Consider the following 23419-nt stretch of genomic DNA (forward strand, 5'->3'; position numbering starts at 1 on the left):
GTGAAGGAGAATTTCTTGGATGGATTTTTGATTTTTAGCTAGTTTGCCAAAGCACAAAATGTTTTCTGTTTGAACATTACTCAAGAGAATTCATGGAGTGGCATAATCAAAAAAAGTGTCTAAGTCCCATTTTGGCCTAAGGCCTTAAACGTTGAAAGTAGAAGCAGGGAAAATGTCCATTATCAAAAAAAACGTCCAAAAGGAGGTGTTTGTTTTTGTTTTTGTTTTTTATAATGGTCTGCCTCTACGTTCAGCTGTTTAAACGTCCAGACCACCACTACGTCTACACTAACACCATATAATCAACCTTAAAAAAAGCCTAACTCCCAAACGGCCAAAACAAGAGCTTTTAGGCAAAGGAGGAGCCAGTCCTTCGCCTAAAAGCTGGATTCTGTAACTGGTGTCTGTCAAAAACAACACCGGTTACAGAATCCACCCCTCCCCCCCAACAACGATCTGGGCAGGAGGGAGCCCAAACCCTCCTGCCCCACAGCACCCCCGAACCCCCAACACGATCATGGCAGGAGGGAGCCCAAGCCCTCCTGTCCTGGCGAGCCTTAACCCCCCCCCTTGCTAACATTGGGGCAAGAGGGAGCCCAAGCCCTCTTGCCCCGCGGTACCCCCGAACCCCTGACAGCATCGGGGCAAGAGGGAGCCCAAGCCCTCTTGCCCCGCCAGCCCTGAACGTCCTCGACAGCTTCGGGGTAAGAGGGAGCCTAGGTGCCTCAGGCCCCACCTGTGGGCAGCGTTTGAGCTGCCTGGGCCAATCAGGTCCTAAGGCCAGCCATTCAACGGATGGCTGGCCTGCCGGACGGAATGGCTTGGCACCCATCCGTCCGGCCAATGATTTAAAGGTAGGAGGGTGGATTGGGGGTGGAGGGATCGAGGGGGGGTGGGGGGTGCATCGAGGGCAGGAGGACCTGGGATCCCTCCTGCCCGTATTTTAGTGTGGGGGGGTAGTGGCTTTGCTGCCTCCGTGTGTCACTGGGCAGTTCCCTATTCCCTCAATTCCCTTTTGCAAGTGGGTTACAAAGGTGTCTTTTCCTCTGCTCTGCATCTGGTATTTTTTTTTTCAAATTTTTTTATCTGATTCTGGGAGGCTTTCTAGTGTCCAAGAGGCCCCTATTATTACTGGAGGGTATCAATGCCTAGAAGAAGATACAGATTCTGTAATCAGAGATCTATAGCTGAGATGGCAAATCTTTTAGAGCACCTACCTAGTCGGGCTGCACTAATATTTTGGACAGCTTGGAGTTCGGTCCCCTGGGAATGCGGCTCACCCCTGCTTAGTCAGGCGCTTAGTCAGGCTGACTGGCCCCCATATTGGTCCTGAGGGATTTAAGAACATAAGAATTGCCATACTGGGACAGTCTGAAGGTCCATCAAGCCCAGTATCCTATTTCCAACAGTGCCAACCCAGGTCCCAAGTACCTAGTTATATCCCAAGTAGTAAAACAGATTTTATGCTGCATCCCCTCCAAAGATGTTTCTGGAGCTAGTGGGGTCAAGGGTTTCATGCTCATGGAGCCTGACTAAAAGGCAGCCCGAAGCGACAAGCTTCTGGAAGATTTGCATGCTTCTCTGAGGCAGAAAAATTTCTCCAGAACCCAGCTCCTGTGTGAAGCTGATGCAGGCAGGCACTTGAGAGGATTGTAAATACAGTCTATTACTGTCTATAGGAGACTTGGGGGGAAGGAATCTGAAAAATTGACACTTTGAGGGTTTTTGGGACCAGGAGCCGGTCTCCCACCTCCAAAAAAACCCTTTCTGCATTTTCTGTCTTTTGACTTTGCTGGAAAATCGCAATCATGATAGCCATCTTGGATTATTCAGTCCACCTCCATCTGCCTCAAAAATAACTCAATTTGACTCAGAATCAAAAGAAATGGACTCCTATATAAGAACATAAAAATAGCCTTACTGGGTCAGACCAGTGGTCCATCAAGCTCAGTTGTCCGTTCTCATGGTGGCCAATCCAGGTCACTAGTACCTGGTCAAAACCCAAGGTGTAGCAATAATCCATGCTACCAATACAGGGCAAGCAGTGGCTTCCCCCCATGTCTTTCTCAATAACAGACTATGATCTTTTCCTCCAGGAACTTGTCCAAACCTTTCTTAAAACCAGCGACGCTATGCGCTCTTAACCACATCCTCTGGCAACATGTTCCAGAGCTTAACTATTCTCTGAGTGAAAAAAAAATCCTCCTATTGATTTTAAGAGTATTTTTCCCTGTATCTTCATTGAGTGTCCTCTAGTCTTTGTAATTTTTGACGGAGTGAAAAATTGATCCACTTGTACCCATTCTACTCCACTCAGGATTTTGTATACTTCAATCATATCTCCCCTCAGCTGTTTCTTTTCCAAGCTAAAGAGCCCTAACCATTTTAGTCTTTCCTCATACGAGAGGCATTCCATCCTCTTTACCATCTTGGTCGCTCTTCTTTGAACCTTTTCTAGCGCCACTATATCTTTCTTGAGATAAAGAGACCAGAATTGAATGCAATACTCCAAATGAGGTCACACCATGGAGTGATACAGGGGCATTATGACATTCTTAGTCTTGTTAACCATCCCTTTTTAAATAATTCCTAGCATCCTGTTTGCTTTTTTGGCCGCCGCCACATATTGGGCAGAAGGTTTTATCATATTGTCTACAATGACACCCAGATCCTTTTCTTGGGCACTAACCCCCAAGGTGGACCCTAGCATCCCATAACTGTGATTCAGGTTATTCTTCCCAATGTGCATCACTTGGCATTTGTCCACATTAAATTTCACCTGCCACTTGGATACCCAGTCTTCCAATTTCCTAAGGTCTGCCTGCAATTTTTCACAATCCGCATGCTTTTTAGCTACTTTGAACAGTTTAGTGTCATCTGCAAATTTAATCACCTCACTCGTCATTCCAATTTCCAGATCCTTCTTATTTCCTACCCTTGAACATGTGGGACTGGGGGGGGTTTATTTGAGTGCTATCCGTTCCTTATATTCTACTCCGAGGGCGTCTCTCTTGGTTAATGGTATTCGTACAGATTCCTTTCCTATACTCCGGGGTGTTAGACAGGGCTGCCCCCTATCTCCTCTACTTTTTCTGCTCTTTTTAGAACCCTTACTTTGTACTTTGCGCCACACTGATGAGGTGCGGGGCCTTCGGGTCGCGGGTGAGTCCTTGAAGACGTTGGCCTTTGCAGATGATATGTTTTTGATCCTGACCTCTCCTGAGGTTTCTTTGCCCCTCACGTTAGATCTTATTTCTGAATTTGGTTTTCATTCTGGCCTCTCCCTGAATCTTGATAAATCTTTGGCTTTGCCTTCTTGCCCGGCAGTTCGTACTTCTTGGCGGGGTTCCTTCCCTTTGCGGTGGGCAGAGTCTGAGCTTCGATATTTAGGGGTACGCATTCCCATGGATCTTGCCCGCCTCTACTCTTTAAATGTCTGCTCTTTGTTTTCTACCTTTGAGACACGGTTGCAGCTGTGGCGGGGTCTACCCATTTCTTTGTTGGGCCGGGTGAGCCTCTATAATATGCTTGTTGTACCACAGTGGCTGTATGTGTTTCAGGTTCTTCCCCTTTATCTGTTCCCCCATGATAAAAAGCGTCTTGTGTGCATGGTGCAACGGTTTCTCTGGATGGGCAAGCGTGCTCGCCTTCCCTATCGGAGGGCGACCTCCCCTTGGTATAAGGGTGGTTTGGGGTTTTTGAATATTCGTTTCTTAACGATTGCTTGTGGCATGCGCCACATTAATGATCTTTTTAGCGGTACCTCCATGTTTACTAACACCTCCTTAGAACTTTCTTGCTTTACCTCTGCCCACTTTAGTGCGTTTCTTCACTCTTCTTTACTTTCCAAATGGGAATCTGCGCCCAGTGCGTTGTTGCATTGCCCTCTTCGTCGGGCCTGGCACTGGGTATGTAGGTTTCATTCCCTTAGCTCTATGGTCTCTCCCTTTTTACCATTACGCTATAATGTACGTTTTCCTCCTGGGGTGGACAATGCTAGTTTTGTGAATTGGGAAGCAAAGGGGATTCATTTCTTGTTCCATTTAGTTGATGATGAAGGTTTGATCAAACTCTTTGATCTGCTTTGCGAGGAATTTGCTCTTCCTCGTACAGATGTCTATGCCTACCTTCAGATCCGCCATTACATTTCCTCCTTGTCAAGTACTCATCTTTCGGCCTCCTGTCGGGAATTGTTGTTGGAGGCCTTTACATTTGGTTCCCAACAGCCTGTCCCATTGAAATTTCACCATAGACATCTGAAGGACGAATCCCCTATGCTTGATTGTCTCCGATTACGGGATGCTTGGGTGGGGGATTTGAATATGGAATTTTCAGATGAAGTAATTTTGAATGCTATTAAAAAGCTGCCTTTGTATGGTAAATATGCAGTTTTGTGGGAACAACATTACAAATTGACTCTTTGCCTGTATATTTCTCCTCGGGAGAGCTTTCCTGGCGGGGCTCTGCTCAACTGCGGACTGCCGGCGCTGTGGTTCTCCAGATGCAGGTCTCGGCCACATGTTCTGGTCGTGTCCATCAATACAAACTTTTGGGGACGCTATTTTTCTTTTTGTCGATACCACCTGGAACATTACAGTTCAGAGATCTGCCTTGGTGTTATTTGGAGCCTCCTTACATTTTCATCCCCGTCGGCCTGGAGCCGCCGCATTCCTTTGTTGGACTGCTGTGATTGCTCTCAAATGCATTTTGCTTAAGTGGATGGAAGCGGAGGCCCCTGACTATTCCCTCTGGCGTAGTCACATGATTACGTTGCTTTCTTGGGAACGGAGGGGAGTCCAGGACATTTCTTCCTCGCTGGGACAGGCCTTCCAGCGAATTTGGGAGCCTCTTTGGATAACATTGTCTCCGGTGGCTCGTAGTCGCCTTTTGAACTGCTAGCCCCTGGTACTTGTTCTATTATCTGTTTCTTCTGTTTTTTTTGACATCAGTGAGAGGGGGGGGGGTAGGTTTGCGAGATTTTGTGTGAAATATGGAGCTGCTTGTTGCTCTTTGTACTTGTTTCTGATTGCTGTTTTTCTTGGTGCTCAATAAATATATTTGACGATAAATAAGTTAAATAGCACTGGTCCCAGTACAGACCCCTGTGGCACTCCACAGTTTACTCTCCTCCATTGAGAAAAATGACCATTTAACCCTACCCTCTGTTTTCTATCCAATAACCAATTCCTAATCCACAACTGAACTTTGCCTCGTTAATTTTCTCAGGAGCCTCTCGTGAGGAACTTTTATCAAAAGCTTTCTGAAGATCTAGATACACTATATCAACTGGCTCACCTTTATCTATGTGTTTATCCACGTGTTTATTCACACCTTCAAAGAAGTCAAGCAAATTTGTGAGGCAAGATCTCCCTCGGATGAACCCATGCTGACTCCGTCTCATTAAATCATGTTTGTCTACGTATTCCACAATTTTATTTTTTATAATTGTTTCTACCATTTTTCCCGGCACCAAAGTGAGGCTTACTGGTCTGTAATTTCTCAAATCTCCCCTGGAGCCCTTTTAAAAACTTGGCATAACATTGGCCACCCTCCAATCTTCAGGTACTACAGATGATTTTAGCAACAGATTTCGGATCACTAACAGCAGGTCAGCAATTTCATGTTTGAGTTCTTTTAGTACCCTGGGATGGTCTTTTAGTACCCTGAGATGTATACCATCCGGTCCTGGTGATTTATCACTTTTTGACTTGTCGATTTGGCTCAGTACATCTTCCAGATTCAGCGATATTTTTCAGTTCCTCCGCATCATCACCTTTGAAAACCATTTCCAGTTCAGATAGATCTCTTACATCTTCTTCCGTAAAGACTGAAGCAAAGAATTCATTCAGTCTTTCCACTATGGCCTTATCCTCCCTAAGCGCCCCTTTCGCTCCTTGGTCATCCAACGGTCCCACAGATCCCTCACAGGTTTTCTGCTTCTGATATACCTTTAAAAACTGCTATGAGTTTTTGTCTCTTTTGCAAGTTTCTCATTTTCTTTCTTATCTGTCTTTATCAATGCTTTGCATCTAACTTGCCAGTTGAGCATGGACCATGAGACACAAGCGCACTCATAAAGCTGCAGTTGCAGGTGTGCAAAATAACAAAAATATGGAAAATGAACGCATAACGCAAGTTTTACCAACATATAATTATTTATTTATTACTTTTATTTTTCCATCATGGAACTCAAAAGACCAGTTGCGTTAGCTGGAGGTCGTTATAGTTGCCAAAATGCTGGCCTTCTGATAATGAACTCAACTCAATACTTCGAAGCTCCCCATTATATACTTTTAGTCCAGTGTGACATCATTGGCCCGTGGGCCAATCAAATACAGAGGTGGCCTTTAAATTTGAACAAAGAAAATTCCTTTGTTTTGTTTACATTCATTTCTGAATATGCATTAACATTTTATTACATATCCAATATTCTTTTTGTCCTTTTCATAAAGGTATGTTAAGAGAACCTGCATTTGTTAAGTGCTGAGATATTCTCAGCCTCCCTGTCATTACAATAAAGGAGAAGGCAGTCAGGAGAAGGAGGGGCTGTTTCCCCCTCTCCCTGAGCTGACAGCTTCAAATTTCACTGATACTCACACAGAAGCTTTCCTATGCTAGAGACTGGAACAGCAGTCTCTGACTAATTATTTCCAGATGTTGTGCTCAGGCTTCCTTTAAATTTCTTTAGGTTGCAAATATATATATAATATGTTTTTTCAAAACCAATCTTTTGTTCAATACACATCCATACACATATCACACATTCAGGGGCCCCTTCCATACATTCATAGCTGCATACATTATATGTCATTCATATTTATACATATTATATCTCAGTTTGGGATACGTAATCTAATATGCTCTTCCTAACCAGCCTAAGGCACATCTGGTATTAATTAGAATCACGATGCTAGAAGCGGGAAAACTGAACAAAGACAGGGAAAAAGGCTGAACACAAAATGGAGTTCACTGCCTCAAGATGGAGTTCATTTCCTTTATGATCTAGCCTAATAGCAAAGTTCATAAAAAGAATATTATTATGCTTTTCCTTAATATTAATCTGTAGTGTGTTTTTCTGGCCTGGCTACATCCATATTCAGATTTTTATTCACCAATTTTTCGTACGCTTCTATTGGGTGTGGCCCTAACTAACACATATGCTTGTATCTAACTAGAGTTACCCAGAATCATACGAAAAGCAGGCGTTTCTACTACACTATCATGTCCTGACATCCATTCCATTACTGTCCCATAGACATCACCCCCTACTGGCCATGAGCCACTACTCCTCACAGTGCTTGAGTTTCTTCTTATTTTCTTCATGCGGATCCTTTTTCCATTCTTTAAAGGATTTTTTTTGGCTCTTAAAAGCCTCTTTCACTCCACCTTTTAACCACACTGGCTCTCGTTTCCTCTTCTTTCCACCTTTGCTGATATGTAGAATACATCTGGTCTGTGCTTCCATGACAGTATTTTTAAATAACATCCATGCCTGATTTACAGTCCTAACCTTTGCAACCGATCCTTTTAGCTTCTTTTTAACTATTTTCCTCATTTTATCATAGTTGCCCTTTCGAAGATTAAATGCCCCCTACAGTAGATTTCTTTTGCGACGTTACTCCCAGTATCAGCTCAAATTCGATCACGTTATAATCACTGTTTCCCAGCGGACCCAACACAGTTAACTCCCGTACTATGTTTTGCATTCCACTGAAGACCAAATCTAAAATTGCACCCCCTCTTGTCGGTTCCCAGACCAGTTGCTCCAAGAAGCAATCATTTATGACATGTAGGAATTTTACCTCCCTAGCACTCCCCGATGTAACATTTAACCAGTCAATGTTGGGGTAATTGAAATCATCCATTATTATACTGTTGCCCATTTCTCCAGCTTTCCTAATCTCTGAAAACATTTCTTCATCTATCTGCTCATTTTGTCCCGGGGGACGGTAGTATAACCTAACCTTTATATTCCTTCCCTTCACACATGGAATTTCTATCCATAAGGATTTCACACTCTGTCATGCAGAATGTTTATTTTATTTGATTCAATTCTCTCTTTAACATATAGCGTAACACCCCCCCTTCCTCCAATTTGATCCACTCTATCCTTGCGATATAATTTATACGCAGGTAGCAGTGTCCCATCGATTATCCTCCTTCCACCAGGTCTCCGAGATGCGTTATATCTATCGCATCATTCAGCGCTATATATTCTAACTCTCATATTTTATTTTATAGGCTTCTAGCATTTGCATACAGACACTTCAAATTGTATTTTTTCCTTGCAACTAACTACAGGCTGCTGAGAAGACGGAAAATTTGAGTCTCTTACGCTGCCTTCTTAAACTTTCCTGACTTTCTTTCACCATTATCAGAACCTCTCTACCGGGACTCCCTAAATATCCTGTTTCAATAGTATCCTCCAAGGATACCTTACACCGAACCATACGCTCCCGGGTGACTGCTTTCTCCCACATCTCAGTTTAAAAGCTGCTCTATCTCCTTTTTAAACATTAGCACCAACAGTCTGGTTCCATCCCAGTTAAGGTGGAGTCCATCCTTTCGGAACAAGCTCCCCCTTTCCCAGAAGGTTGCCCAGTTCCTAAAGATCACCATACTTATAACCATCTAAAATAGGGCAATCTGTCTATTATTACATTACATTAGTGACTTCTATTCCGCCTGTACCTTGCAGTTCTAAGCGGATTACAATAGAAGATAGCTGGACATTTCCAGGAAGTTACAATTTAGGGGTCGGTTACATAGTAGAGGCATTGGTGAGAGATAGAAGGAAGGGTGGAGAATTGAGGTTTACTTGTAGGGAAGATGCAGTTTGGGGTAGGTTAATTGATAAGAGTCATTGAGGAGATATTAGTAGAGGGGTAGGAGGTCACCTGGAAATTTGCAAGGAGGAGGGAGGATGCGAGTATAGATTTTTTGAATAGCAGAGTTTAGATTTCTTTTCGAAATGATTTAAAGTCACTTGTAGTTGTCAGCAGGTTGGAGATGGAGGAGTCCAGCTTCGCTGCTTACGTCGCTAGGAGGCCGTCGTACATCTTCTTGCGCTGTGTTCCCTTGAGTGGTGGATAGGAGAATGGAGTCTGGGTTCTTCTTAGTCTGAATGTGCGGTTATGGTTTACTTTAGACAGTTGTTTAGGTAGGTGGGTGCAGTTAGACAGTTGTTTAGGTAGGTGGGTGCAGTTTTGTTTATTGCTTTGAATACCTGGACTTCCAGAAAGCCTTCGACAAGGTACCTCATGAGCGCCTTCTAAAGAAACTGTGGAACCACGGGGGTCGAAGGGGAAATACACAGATGGATCAGAAACTGGCTGGCAAACAGGAAACAGAGGGTAGGAATAAAGGGACACTATTCTGACTGGAAAGGGGTCACAAGTGGCATCCCACAGGGGTCAGTGCTAGGACCACTGCTATTCAACATATTTATTAATGACTTGGAAACAGGGACAAAGTGTGAAGTTGTAAAATTTGCGGATGACACAAAACTCTCCAGTGCGGTTAGATCTGTTGAGAAGTGTAAAGAACTCCAAAGGGACCTGAACAAACTGACGGAGTGGACAAATAAATGGCAGATGAAATTCAATGTGGAGAAATGTAAAGTTATGCACATAGGGAAAGGGAACCCGATGTATAATTACACAATGGGGGGGATGACATTGGAAAAGGCAACCTAGAAAAGGACTTGGGGATTTTGGTGGATAAAACAATGAAACCGGCAGCGCAATGCGCAGCGGCCTCAAAAAGGGTGAACAGAATGTTATCAAAAAAGGTATCACTACCAGAACCAAGGAAGTTATCATCCCGCTGTACAGGGCAATGGTGCGACCGCATCTGGAATACTGCGTCCAGTACTGGTCGCCGTACCTAAAGAAAGACATGGCGATACTCGAGAGGGTCCAGAGAAGAGCAACAAAAATGATAAAGGGCATGGAAAACCTCTCATATGCTGAGAGGCTGGGGCTCTTTTCCCTGGAAAAGCGGAGACTTAGAGGGGATATGATAGAAACTTATAAGATCATGAAGGGTATGGTGAAGGTAGAGAGAGACAGATTCTTCAGACTGGCGGGGACAACAAAAACTAGAGGGCACTCAAAAAAATTGAGGGGAGATAGATTTAGAACAAATGCTAGGAAGTTCTTCTTCACCCAGAGGGTGATAGACACTTGGAATGCGCTTCCAGAGGAGGTGGTTGAACAGAGTACGATTTTGGGTTTCAAAAAGGGATTGGACGAGTTCTTGAAGGGAAAGGGGATCCAGGGGTATAATGAGTGATAGATCACTACAGGTCATTGACCTGGAGGGCCGCCGCGGGAGCGGACTGCTGGGCGTGATGGACCTATGGTCTGACTCGGCAGAGGCAATGCTTATGTTCTTATGAATAGTAGACAGTAAAATTTGAATTGGATTTGGGCTCATATCGGTAGCCAGTGTGAGTCTAGGTAGGCATTGGTGATGTGGTCAAATTTTCCGAGTGAGTAGATCAGTCTGTATTTTGAAGGGTCTGTAATTGGTTTATCAAGTTTGTAGGGCATGGTAGGTATATTATCTCTAATTTGTAAAATGTTTTAAAGAATGCTTTATTACAGTGGCTAACTTCTTTACAACTATTAGCACAGAGTTTAATGCTATTTGGATCCTGAGAACAGTTGTAAAACTTTTTATTAGACCATTTTAAAAAATGATCCACAAATGTACATGATGTTTGGAGATTACATTACGTCCAAAGAAAGGACCCGTGCAGCATTGAATGCTCATTGTAGCAACAGCTGGATAACTTTAACTTGAATTTTTCCGGAACCTGTAGCATTGTTTATAGACAGTTATCTAACTTTGTATGTGGTAGTAGCATGAAGTTTATCTGGAATGTTCTTTCTTTTAGTTAAGAGCTAGGATGGAAAAAGTGTTCAGAGATCAGGAAAAAAAATACTAACTTAGTTCATAAAATGCATTTCTTGACAAATTGCCATGTGAAGATTTAAATTTGAACATCACATGTTTGCTTTAGTGAAATAAAAAGATTACTGCGTTAGACAGCTCTAAACATCCTTATGTATAGAACGCTGAGGGTTGTTTTTTTAAATACTTTTGTTGTTTTTTTTGTTCCAGACTTAGAAATGGCAATTGCATATTGGAATCTAGTCTTGTCAGGAAAATTTAAATTTTTAGATTTATGGAATACATTTTTGTTGGTAAGTATGCACTTTTCTTTGGTTCAAAACTCTGTGACTTGGTTTGACTTTAAAGCATGATTTGTGAGTGCTCTGGTTTGTGACTGCAGTCTCGTACAGTGAATGATATACTGTATGGTGCATTTCAACATAGTAGCTAATAACTTGTCCCAATGCCATTAGTCAAGAGATTGAATTGAGTCAAAGCATCAGTTTAATGAAATCAAATTTACCATTTTAGTATAACAATATGGTTTCCTTGTTGATTTTCTGTATAATATAAAAGAAAAACTATTGTTTAAAATCTGTTCCATTTGACTAAATGTAATTCAGAAACATGATCAACTTTTTTTTTTTTTTTTTGTATTTATAGCTTACTTTCATCTTGGGTCTTACATCTTCCCTTATCTGTGCATACAGATATCATTTTAAAGTGATCTGTATAGCATGAGGGTAGAGGACAGTTTGGTGTCATAAAGAAACACTCAACTGGAAAATATTAGCAAACCCAAGTATATTAAATGTGAAGCTCTGTGTTCAGCAAATAGCACAGTAAATGTCTAAACATGAGCTCTGAATGGTTGTGGTTCTGAGTCCCCTTACCCTACCATCAGTCAGATATTTTCTTGCCATCACAAGGATTTTGCAGAATCAGCTATAAGATAAAGGAGGGGGGGAGGTACATAAGAATTGCCACTGCTGGGTCAGACTAGTGGTCCATTGTGCCCAGCAGTCTGCTCACATGGCGGCCCTCTGTTCAAAGACCAGCGCCCTAACTGAGACTAGCCCTACCTGCGTACGTTCTGGTTCAGCAGGAACTTGTCTAAATTTGTCTTGAATCCCTGGAGGGTGTTTTCCCCAATGACAGACTTTGAAGAGAGTTCCAGTTTTCTACCACTCTCTGGGTGAAGAAGAACTTCCTTATGTTCGTACGGAATCTATCCTCTTTCAATTTTAGAGAGTGCCCTCTCATTTTCCCTACCTTGGAGAGGGTGAACAACCTGTCCTTATCTAATAAGTCTATTCCCTTCAGTACCTTGAATGTTTCGATCATGTCCCTTCTCAATCTCCTCTGTTCAAGGGATAAGAGACCCAGTTTCTCTAATCTTTTGTTGTACGGCAACTCTTCCAGCCCCTTAACCATCTTAGTCACTCTTTTTTTTCTGGACCCTTTCGAGTAGTACCATGTCCTTCTTTATGTACGGCGACCAGTGCTGGACGCAGTATTCCAGGTGAGGGCCCACCATGGTCCGGTATAGCGGCATGATAACCTCCGATCTGTTCGTGATCCCCTTCTTTATCATTCCTAGCATTCTGTTTGCCCTTTTCGCCGTCGCACATTGCGTGGGACGGCTTCATCGACTTGTCGATCATGACTCCCAAGTCTCTTTCCTGGGAGGTCTCTCCAAGTACCGCCCTGAACATCCTGTATTCGTGTATGAGATTTTTGTTATCTGCATGCATCACTTTACACTTATCCATATTGAACCTCATCTGCCATGTTAATGCCCATTCCTCGAGTCTGATTATGTCACATTGCAGATATTTGCAATCCCCCTGTGTCTTCACTACTCTGAATAACTTTGTATCGTCCGCAAATTTAATTACCTCACTCGTCGTACCAATGTCCAGATCGTTTATAAATATGTTGAAGAGCATGGGTCCAAGCACTGAGCCCTGCGGCATCCCACTGGTGACGCTCTTCCAGTCCGAGTATTGTCCATTTACCCTCACTCTCTGTTTCCTATGCTCAAGCCAGTTTTTAATCCATGTGAGTATTTCACCCTCGATTCCATGGCTTGCAATTTTCCGAAATAGTCGTTTATGTGGAACCTTGTCAAATGCCTTCTGAAAATCCAGATATACAATGTCGACCGGGTCGCCCTTGTCTATCTGCCTCAAAGAAGTGCAGCAAGTTCGTCAAACACGATCTTCCTTTGCTAAAACTGTGCTGACTGGTCCTCATCAGTCCATGTCCGTCAAGGTGATCAATGATGCGGTCCTTTATCAGCGACTCTACCATCTTTCCAGGTACCGAGGTCAGACTCACCGGTCTGTAGTTTCCTGGATCTCCCCTCACACCTTTCTTGAAGATTGATGTAACATTCACTACCTTCCAGTCTTCCGGAATCTTTCCCGATTTGATTGACAGATTGGCCATTAGTTGAAGCAGTTCAGCTATGGTCCCTTTCAGTTCCTTGATAACCCTTGGATGGATGCCATCCGGTCCCGGGGATTTATCGCTCTTAAGCCTATCAATCTGCCTACACACCTCTAGACTGACATCAATCCTGTCAGCTTTCTGTCTTCGTTTCCAGCATATATAGCCTGATGGGTTCCGATATGCTGTGTAAATCTTCTTTGGTAAATACAGACACAAAAAATGTGTTCAGTATGTCGGCGATTGCTTTGTCCTCCTTTAGTGCTCCCTTTATTCCATGGTCATCCAACAGTCCCACCACTTCCTTCGCTGATTGTTTTCCCTTAATATATCGAAAGAATGGCTTGAAGTTCTTCTCCTCCTTGGCTATTTTTTCCTCGTAGTCTCTTTTGGCCCCTTTTACCGACTTATGGCACCTGCGTTGATGTTGTTTGTGCTTGTTCCAGTTTTCATCCATTTTTGTCCTTTTCCATTCCTTAAACAAAGTTTTCTAGTCTGTAACCGCTTCCTTCACCTCTACAGTGAGCCACGCCACTTCTTTGTTCTTTTTCCTCTTGGATCACTTGTTGATATGCGGTATATATAGATTTTGCACCTCGGTGACTATGTCCTTAAAAAGGGACCAAGCTTGCTCTAGCTTTTACAGTGTTTATCCTCTTCTTAATCTTCTTCCCTATCATGAGTCTCATCCCTTCGTAATTCCCTTTTTGGAAGTTCAGTGCCGTGGCTGTCGTTTTGGACCGATGTTTCTCCCCTGTGCCCAGATCGAAGTAGATCATATTGTGATCGCTGTTTCCCAGCATCCCTTCTACTTCTACATCTTGTGCCGGTCCTCGCAGGCAATTAGAATTAAGTCCAGAATTGCATTTCCTCTAGTATTTTCCTTGACAAGTTGTTCCAAGAAGCAGTCGCCTACAGCATCCAAGAACTTGGTCTCCCTAACACAGCCAGAGGTGCCTAGGTTCCAGTCTATTCCCGGATTGTTTAGTCACCCATGATAACTGCGTTGCCTCCCTTGCTGTTGCGTTTAATCTCGTCCGTAATGTCTCCGTCAATTTCTTCGGACTGTCTCTGGGAGTCAGTAGTAGATGCCGATCTTCGTTTCCAGGCCATTTGTTCCCGGAAATTTGACCCATAGAGGCTCTTAACTTATCCGTCAATTGTGGTGTGTTCTCTCCAGTAGATTCAGTTCCCTCTTTGATGTATATGGCAATGCCCCCACCTTTTTGAGCCACTTTTGGAAGTTTTTATTGGCTATATGCCAACTTGTCCACAGTTGCTAAGCTTCTGGAAAAGTATGTTCTTCCTTACTTAAAGGAATTTGTCATGGACCATGGTTGTCTTTGTGGTTTCCATAGCATCTTTCAGCATGGGCATAGCACCAAGACAATTTTGTTTGTTATTTAGGATGCATTGCATCAATGTCTGGAAGACATTCCTCAGCTGTGCTGGTACAGTGGTGCCTCACACAACGAACTTAATTCGTTCCAGGAGCAAGTTTGTTATGCGAAAAGTTCGTTATGTGAAACGCGTTAAGCGCAGTGACTAATGACTGCCTGCAGTGCCTGCGCGGAAAGATGCAATACATCGGCAGCGATCGTGGAAGCTCGGGCGACTTTGTTGTGTGAAACGAAGTTCGTTGTATGAATCATGAAATGAAGTTCGTTGTGTGCAGCGTTCGCTGTGCGAGGCGTTCTTTATGCGAGGCACCACTGTATTTATATAGTGTGGCTGTGGCCTTTTACAGTAGACCAGGCATGTTAAACAGGTAGATCGCCAGCCCCACTTGGCTCCATCTCTCCAGCAGCTTGCCCCGTCGCTAGGAGAGAGCTCATGCCGGCATTGCTTCTATCACCCCTCTCCAGCTCCATGCCACATCTTTCTCCATTCCCTTCACCACCACATCCAACATTTCTCCCTCTTCTCTCTCTACCTCACTCCTCTCCCATCACCATGTCCAATAATTCTACTTTTTCTCCCTCTCACTCACACCCATACTTAACAATTCTCCCTTTCTATTCCCTCCCCCACTTCAGAATCTCTTTCCTCCATCCTTCCATCTTATGTCCCAAGTTCATACCCCCTCCCTCCCTTCTGTGTCCTAAGTTAGTGCTCCCTCCCTCCTTTCCAGCCTTTGTCTCAAGTTTGTGCCTCCTCTCTCGCTTCTGTGTCCTAACATGTCCCCTCCCTCTATTCTGTGTCCCAAATTCATGCTCCCTCCCTCATTTGTCTGAAGTTAATGCTCCCTTCTTTCCTTGTCTCAATGTGACCCAATGTGCTTCTCTTCCTCCCTTTTGTGTCCCAAGTTCATGCCCCCTCCCAAGATTGTGTACCTGTGTTCTGGCTGGCTGTAAAATAGTGGTCTCAAACTCGCGGCCTGCCAGGTACTATTTTGAGGCCCTCAGTATGTTTATCATAATCACAAAAGTAAAATAAAACAGTTTCTTGATCATATGTCTCTTTAGCTATAAATCACATTATTATTAAGACTTATCCAAAAGGAAAGATTTATAATGCAAAATTGTAATTTCTTTAATGACATTTTTTCTAAGGCCCTCCAAGTACCTACAAATCCAAAATGTGGCCCTGCAAAGGGTTTGAGTTTGAGACCACTGCTTTAAAACATCCAAGTAGGTCTCCTCCTCCTTCTTTCCAGCTGCACTTCTTTCTTCACAAAGCCACAGGTAGCAGCAGTAGAGTATGGCCAGAGGTCCTGGTGTGCTCCCAAGTATGGCATCTCTCACCTCTCATCGATCCAAAACCTTCATTTACCTAAAAAAAAAAACTTTCTTTATCTCTTTAATAAATTATTACTACTCAAAAGTTAATTAGTATTTTCTTTTTTTCTTAGAAAATTTTTTTACTGATACCAATCAGCTTGTGCATTTTACACCATGCAGAACACAATTTATAGTCTCAACCAGTGTTAGCAATTCTAGACACTCAATGCTATAGCTCAAAACTGGGAATATATAGCAAAGACTCAATATTTGAAAATCAGCATTTTTTTCAATATAGAATCACAACCAGCATTAATAGTTGTAAAGATGAGCACTTATCTTTTGCTTCAACTTAAGTCAAATGGCTATATAAAATCTGCCACTATAGCCCCATTCAGTGTACAATAAAACCTTGGTTTGCGAGCATAATTCATTCCAGAAGCATGCTTGTAATCCAAAGCACTTGTATATCAAAGCGAATTTCCCCATAAGAAATAATGGAAACTCAGATGATTCGTTCCACAACCCAAAAACTTTAATACAAAATACTATACGTACTTGTATTGCAAGACCTCGCTAATTTAGAACAATCACTACACTCTTGCAGTGTCAGACAGAGAAGAACCATTGCTCGGTTGTGATGTGTGTATACTGTATGTACTTGTATTGCAAGACATTGCTTTTATATCAAGTTAAAATTTGATAAAATGTTTTGCTTGTCTTGCAAAACACTTGCAATCCAAGGTTTTACTGTATATCCGACAGGGACCCGTTTTGCCGCTAACAAGCAGCTTCCTCAGGGTTTACAAATCAGGCTACAATATTAGCGTTAACACACCATACACCATAACAATAATATTGTACCCGATTTGTAAACCCTGAAGAAGCCGCTTGTTAGCGGCAACACGGGTCCCCTTCAGATATACACTGAATGGGGCTATAGCAGCAGATTTTAAGCAGCCGTTTGACACAAGTTGAAGCAAAGATAAGTGCTTATCTTTATAACTATTAATACTGGTTGTGATTCTATATTGAAAAAATGCTGATATTCAAATATCGAATCTTTGCTATATATTCCCAGTACAATATTGAGCTCTAGCATTGAGTGTCTAAAACCACTAACACTTGTCGAGACTATAAATTGTGTTATGCATTGTGTAAAATGCACAAGTTGATTGGTATCAGTAAAAAAAAATTTCTAAGAAAATGTATGAATTAACTTTTGAGTAGTAATAATTTATTAAATGGATAAAGTCTTTTTAGTATATGAAGGTTTTAGATCGATGAAAGATACCCATGCCACAATTCCTTATATGGATAATACTACTATGATCCTTTAAGTGGCAATTCTGAGATTCTTTCCTTCATTTAGTTACTTAATTTCTATATGATTAACGACGTGAATTGTTTTTTGGTTAATCTTAAATCTTTTTCTCTTTTTGATCTCTCACCTATCCCAGCCCCCAGCCCATATCTCCTCTGCCTTTCCCTAGCCATGCCTTCTCTTCTTTCCCCAAGTTTTCTATCTCGCCCTCCGCCTTATGTCCCCTCCCCTGAATCTCTTTCCCTTCCCTATCTTGCCCTTTCTACAGAATCTCTCTCCCTCTCCCCATTTTGCCCCCTCCACATCCATTTCTCCCTTACCTCCCTCCCCCACCTTCCATCTCTCCCTCTCTTACTCCCTCTGTCCTCCAAATCCATCTGCTATTGTCCCTCTTCTGCCCCCCTCTGCCACCTCTCCCTATCCTCCTCCTATCCCCTCTGCCGTCCCCAAATCCATCTCTCCCTATCCCTCACACATCTGACATCATTCCCTCCCTCCTTCCCTCATCTGAGTCCAATATCTCTCCCTTCTCCCAATCCCATAAGCTCCTCTCTACCGTTTTTCTACACAGCTACCGACCAGCATGCCTGCTGGTTGGCACTCTACCGTGCCCCTGCCAGCATATATTTCGCTCCCCTCCTGCCACTGCGTGTCTACATTTAACTTCTTTGAAAAGCGCTGTGCCGCCCTGCCACTGGCCCCTTGCCGCTGCCAGGGCTGTTTTGGGCTGAATCTAATTCAGTCCCAGAGGAGAGTCCTACTTGTTTCAGGAGACTTCCCAGTGCTGGGATTCAGTAGAGCAGAGGGAGAGAGAATTCACTGGCTCAGAGCAGGATTATGGCAACAACCTCCCTTGGCTTCCAAAGTGCCTTTCCTCAGCCCCAGGTTCCCAAGTTAGAAGCTGCAGCAGTGTTTGTTGAGGGGAATCTCCTCCCTCAATTTCCTCTTTGCAGGATTAGAAATGAATTTGGGGGTCTCGGTATCTGCAGTTAAAGATTCTACATTGATACATTCTAAAATTGAATCTATGGAGAATATGAATAGAGCAAAAAATCTCCGCTTAGTCAATTTTCCAGTAACTCATTTATTGTCACCTGAAATCTTGTTAAGGAAGTTTTTTAAAGAAGTACTGGGAATGGCTAATGTGGAGAAATTTTCAATAAATAATTACTATTATATTCCTCCAAAAAAAATAGAATCTGCCAAGGAGGTGGACCATCTGGCCACACCAGAGGTAAATTTGACTGAATTTTTGGAAGATACACAGGATGTGATCCAGAGTCGGTCCACTCTGGTGATAACATGCATGAGTGAGATGGATAAGACATTGATTATGAAACTTTATTTTAAGAACAGGTTAATGAAATTTTGTGGGGATCTTGTTAGGATTTTTCCGGATGTCTCCAGAACCACTCAATTGAGAAGGAAAGAATTTCTGAAATTGAAGGATAAAGTTTTGGCTCTGGAGGCATCTTTTTACCTGAAATTTCCTTGTAAATGTTTAATTAAGTTACAAGATATTGAATATGCTTTTTGGGATCCTATTCAATTACAACAATTTCTAGTTGCGAGAGAATAGAAATGATTTTGTTTCATCTAGCTGATAATAAGAGGAGTAATTTATTTAATATCCCATAGTAAGGAATGATTCAAGGTAGGTTAGTACAAACCGAGAATTATTGTCCTTTAGTTTTCTTAAATTTATTTGATTAGAAATAGTAACAGGTTCTCCCCATTGATGTGGGCTTGAAAGGAATTATGTATGTATGATTTGATTATGTATTGCTTTGTATGAATTTGTTTCCTTTTTTCTTTTGGAAATATTGGATATTGTAAAGTATTCAAAAGCATAATAAAAAAAAAAAAAAAGAAATGAATTTGGGGAGCAGCTGAGGTGTTTTAGCCTGATAGAGTTGGGAGAAGGGATCAAAGTTCAGAAAGAGATTTGGAGCTGGAAGTCTGGTGATCTCAAAAGAGAGAGGGCGGAGCTTCATACCGAAGACTGAGAGGTGCTCTTTTCTTCTGGCTCTGCCCCTGTCAGTGCTGATTGGTCAGAACAGGCCCTGGGGCGGAAAGAGGAATAGAAGGGTCCAGCCCCTAGCACGGAGAAGGCAGGAAGGAAGAGAGTTTCAGGTCCCTTCGGTGCTGCTGCTGCTGCTGCCCCCTTGCCATTTAACTTCTTGCAGAAGCAATGCGCTGCCCTGCTACTGGACCGGTGTCTTCTCTCCACTGCGGCCCGCCCTCTCAGACAAATTCATGTTTCTGCTAGGGCTGGCTGCAGTGGAGAGAAGACGCCAGTCCAGCGACAGGGCAGCACATCGCTTTTGCAAGAAGTTAAATGGAGACACGGCAGGAGAACGGGGGGGAGGGGGAGTAGTAGTAGTTGCAGGCGAAGGGGCGCAGCAGAGCGTGCCGACCAGCATGCACGCTGGCTGGTAGCAAGATGCCTCTCCTAGCTTCACAAGAAGTGTGAGGTTTCCCTCCTACAGGATCACCCACAGGATGGGCAATTTTTGGGGAGGCCATGGCCCCTGTGGCTCCCCCCAGTTTCCGACGCCTATGAAGGGTTTCATAGCCCTCTATAGACAGTAGAGAATGACACGGGGAAAAAATCTGTCCCCGTCACCGGCCCACCATCCTCTGCACCGCCCCGTCACCGCCGTTCCCTTCACCGCCCCGTCACCGTCACCGCCATCCCTTTCACCGCCCCGTCACCGCCACTGCCATCCCATTCACCGCCCCGTCACCGTCCCCGCTGCATCCTTTTCCCTTTCACTCCCTCCTTACAGTCTGAGCCGGGAACACGGGTGATCGCACGGTCCTCGCAGCCCCCACCCGCCTGCCCAATCGATCCTAGTGTTTAGCCAGCTCTCTCCCTTCTCCTCACCTTAATTTGCAGGCTTTCTTTTTCAGCGACCTGCACGCTTTCACAAAGAGTCGCACACGCGCGGCTGCTCAGTGTTCAATCTTCTGCTCTGCTGCAACTTCCTGTTTCCAGTTGCGTCAGAGCAGAAGATCGAAACTGAGCAGCAGCGGCTCTTTGATAGCGTGCGGGTCGCCGAAAAAGAAAATCTACAAACTAAGGTGAGGAGAAGGGAGAGAGCTAGCTAAACACTAGAATCGATTGGGCAGGCGGGTGTGAGCTGCGGGGACCGCGCGATCCTTCATGCCTCACTGCGGGGACAAGACCCATTCACCGCCCCGCGGGCGGTGAATGGCCTTGTCCCCGTCGCCGCAGCGACTGCTAGTTTTCTTCCCCGTTTTCGGCGGGTGACCCGCGGCTAAAATGCGGTGGCCGCGGGTAAACCGCCACCGTGTCATTCTCTAATAGACAGCATGACAACTTCCCAGATTTTGTTTCTTACCACTGCATCATTCACCAGCAAGTTTTGGCCAGCAAGAGACTCAATACAAAGACTGTCATGGACATCGCTTTCAAAATTGTAAATTCAGTTTGTGGAAGATCACTTCAAAGACGGCTTTTCAATTTTACTCTTGATGAAGGAGCAGTGGAAATCATTTTGTACACAGGTGGCTAAGTGGGCAAAAATTTCTGCAAAGATTTTATGATTTGCTGAATGAAATAAGAAGTTTTTTTGAAGGAGAGGGGAGATGATCAAGCAGAGTTGGAAGATGAGGAGTGGTTGTGATCTGGCATTTCTCGCTGACTTTACAGGCGAACTAAATGATATGAACCTTGAACTACAAGGTAAAAACAAATGCATTGGCGAGATGAGTACAGTTTCATCCTAAAGGAGCAAATTTGATCTAATGATGACTGACCTTGCAAACAACACTTTTGATCATTTTCCTAATACGCAGGACCATCTGGGACAATATCCAAATTTTGTTTTTCAGAACGAGAAGTATGTGACGGAAATCTGTCCAAGAATTCGAAAATAGATTCTGTGACTTTCAAAAAATTTGGAACAGTTGTGGAGTACTTTGTCATACCCATTCAAAGTAGATGTGGACATTAAAGAAACTGCAGCTGCTTTCAGTAAAAATTGCTCAAGCCATATCTTGAAAGCTATCAGTAAAAATTACTCAAGCCATCTCTTGAAAACAAAATATTTAACCTTTAAAAATGACATTTTTCTCAAGACCTGTGCTGAGCAAGAAACATTTTGGAAGCTAGTGCCTAGAGACAAATTTCCCAACTTGAGAAGATGCAGTGAAGTTGTACACTCTTGTTTTGGTTCAGCTTATGTGTGTGAATCTGCGTTTTCCCATCTGAAAATGACAAGGGTACACAACATTCCAACATGACAGATGAATATCTCCAGGATTCCCTGAAACTGGCTCTCACGCAATATTAACCCAACTTCAAAAAGCTGGTGGATGAAATGTAGGCTCAGACGTCTCACTAATGAGCAAGAGCGAAATATTAAAGATTGTGCAAGATCAGCCTGAATCAATACTCAACCCAAATTTAACGCACATTACTCAATAAAAGTTAAAGTTATTAAGACAGTTAAAGAAAGTTATTACGGTACTCAATAAAACTTTAGCTAAAAATGTACTTTCCATTTCCCCTCGCAGTTCTTACTGGATCTTCGTCTCTCTGTTTTGTTTTTGCTTAATTTGCTTAACAGCTGATCACATCCAAGTAAATGACAGAAGATTCATAAAAAATGGGGGGGGGGGGGTAGAAATCCTCCAACTTTATCGAGTTAAAATTTAATTTGAAACTTAATTTTCATGGTGGTAGATCACTGGCACTTTTGACCGGAAAACGGAGATCATGACCTGTTCGAAGTTGGACATGCCTGGGCTAAAAGATGATTATAGATAATTCTGTCTTAGGGCACAGACCTGCAGTTAATAAGAAAAACTGAAAGAAGAGTTAAGTCCAGGGAAGAGAGAGAGAGAGAGAGACAGTGGGGTAAAGGAAGGATGATGACAGAAGAGCTGAAGAGCAGACAAAGTACTAAATAGTGAGGCCTGGGGGGAACAAAAGGATGAGCAGGCCAGTGTCCCCAGAAAACCGTAACTGTATCCATAATGAGCCAGATGCTAATAAAGCAAGTAATGTGCCTGATTAAACATAGAAATAAACCGGAAAGCAAATAGACAGGAAAGCAGAAAACAAGTGCTTCATGACAAAAATAAGTTGCCCTAAGGAGCATAACCTGCTCCTTTTGCATGCTTTTTCAGTGTATGCTGACTTAAATTTAATCACAGATCCAATTTGTCATTTGGAACTGGATATCAAAAACTCTTATCGTTTATGAGTAAGCCTCGGCCCCACCACTCCACCGCTGTGTTACCTCATACCTGCGGGAAGAATTACATGGCACTTCATCATTGGCTGCCCATATACGTTCTATTATTTAGCAATAAATTATTAATATTATATTTATTTTCTAGTATCTTCCGTTGTATGTATGTAAAATGTTTTTATGTATGGATACTTAGCTTTATATAAAGCTAATGATGAAGTGCCACGTAATTCTTCCCGCAGGTATGAGGTAACACAGCGGTGGAGTGGTGGGGCTGAGGCTTACTCATAAACGATATGAGTTTTTGATATCCAGTTCCGAATGACAAATTGGATCTATGAATGGTAGGACTGGAAATAGATTGATATCAAGTAGATTTCCATAGACTTGTAAGGCTTACAGTTAAATTTAATCACGGCATTTACATTATCTAAAAGCACCCTTAATCTCTGATAGACTACTTGTGAGCTCAGACATCCTCTCCTGCTTCTTGAATTCCTTTATGGAAAGGAAGACATTGTGGACTCTTAAATGTTCCTGTATGTTTTATTCCCAAATGGAAAAATGTACTCCCCATCCAGTTATTGATGAGCAAGGATGGTGTCCATTACTTCATACTGCAAAACAAGTTAGATTAGGAGCAGGGACACCAAAATGTTTTTCTTTGAGTTGCTAATACATTTTTTATGATCTGTGCAGAAATACTGTGCTTAATTCCACAAGTTTAATTTTATTGTATTGCATTGTGTGTTTATTTATTATTCACCTTATACAAAGCGAAGTACAAGTCAACAAGCATGATA

At 42.9% G+C, this 23419-nt stretch overlaps 1 protein-coding gene across 4 annotated transcripts in view; it reads left to right on the plus strand.

The window, feature by feature from the left end:
* Positions 1 to 23419, plus strand: part of DCUN1D2 (defective in cullin neddylation 1 domain containing 2) — a 91366-nt gene that overhangs the window by 62223 nt on the left and 5724 nt on the right. For all 4 annotated transcript variants that reach the window (XM_033948715.1, XM_033948714.1, XM_033948713.1 and 1 more), the window contains exon 5: positions 11128 to 11210. In XM_033948715.1, coding sequence (XP_033804606.1) covers positions 11128 to 11210 — 83 coding nt within the window. The remainder of the gene's footprint in view (positions 1 to 11127; positions 11211 to 23419) is intronic.

The sequence above is a fragment of the Geotrypetes seraphini genome, chromosome 6 (genome assembly GCF_902459505.1).
Source record: "Geotrypetes seraphini chromosome 6, aGeoSer1.1, whole genome shotgun sequence".
In the NCBI taxonomy this organism is placed as follows: domain Eukaryota; kingdom Metazoa; phylum Chordata; class Amphibia; order Gymnophiona; family Dermophiidae; genus Geotrypetes; species Geotrypetes seraphini.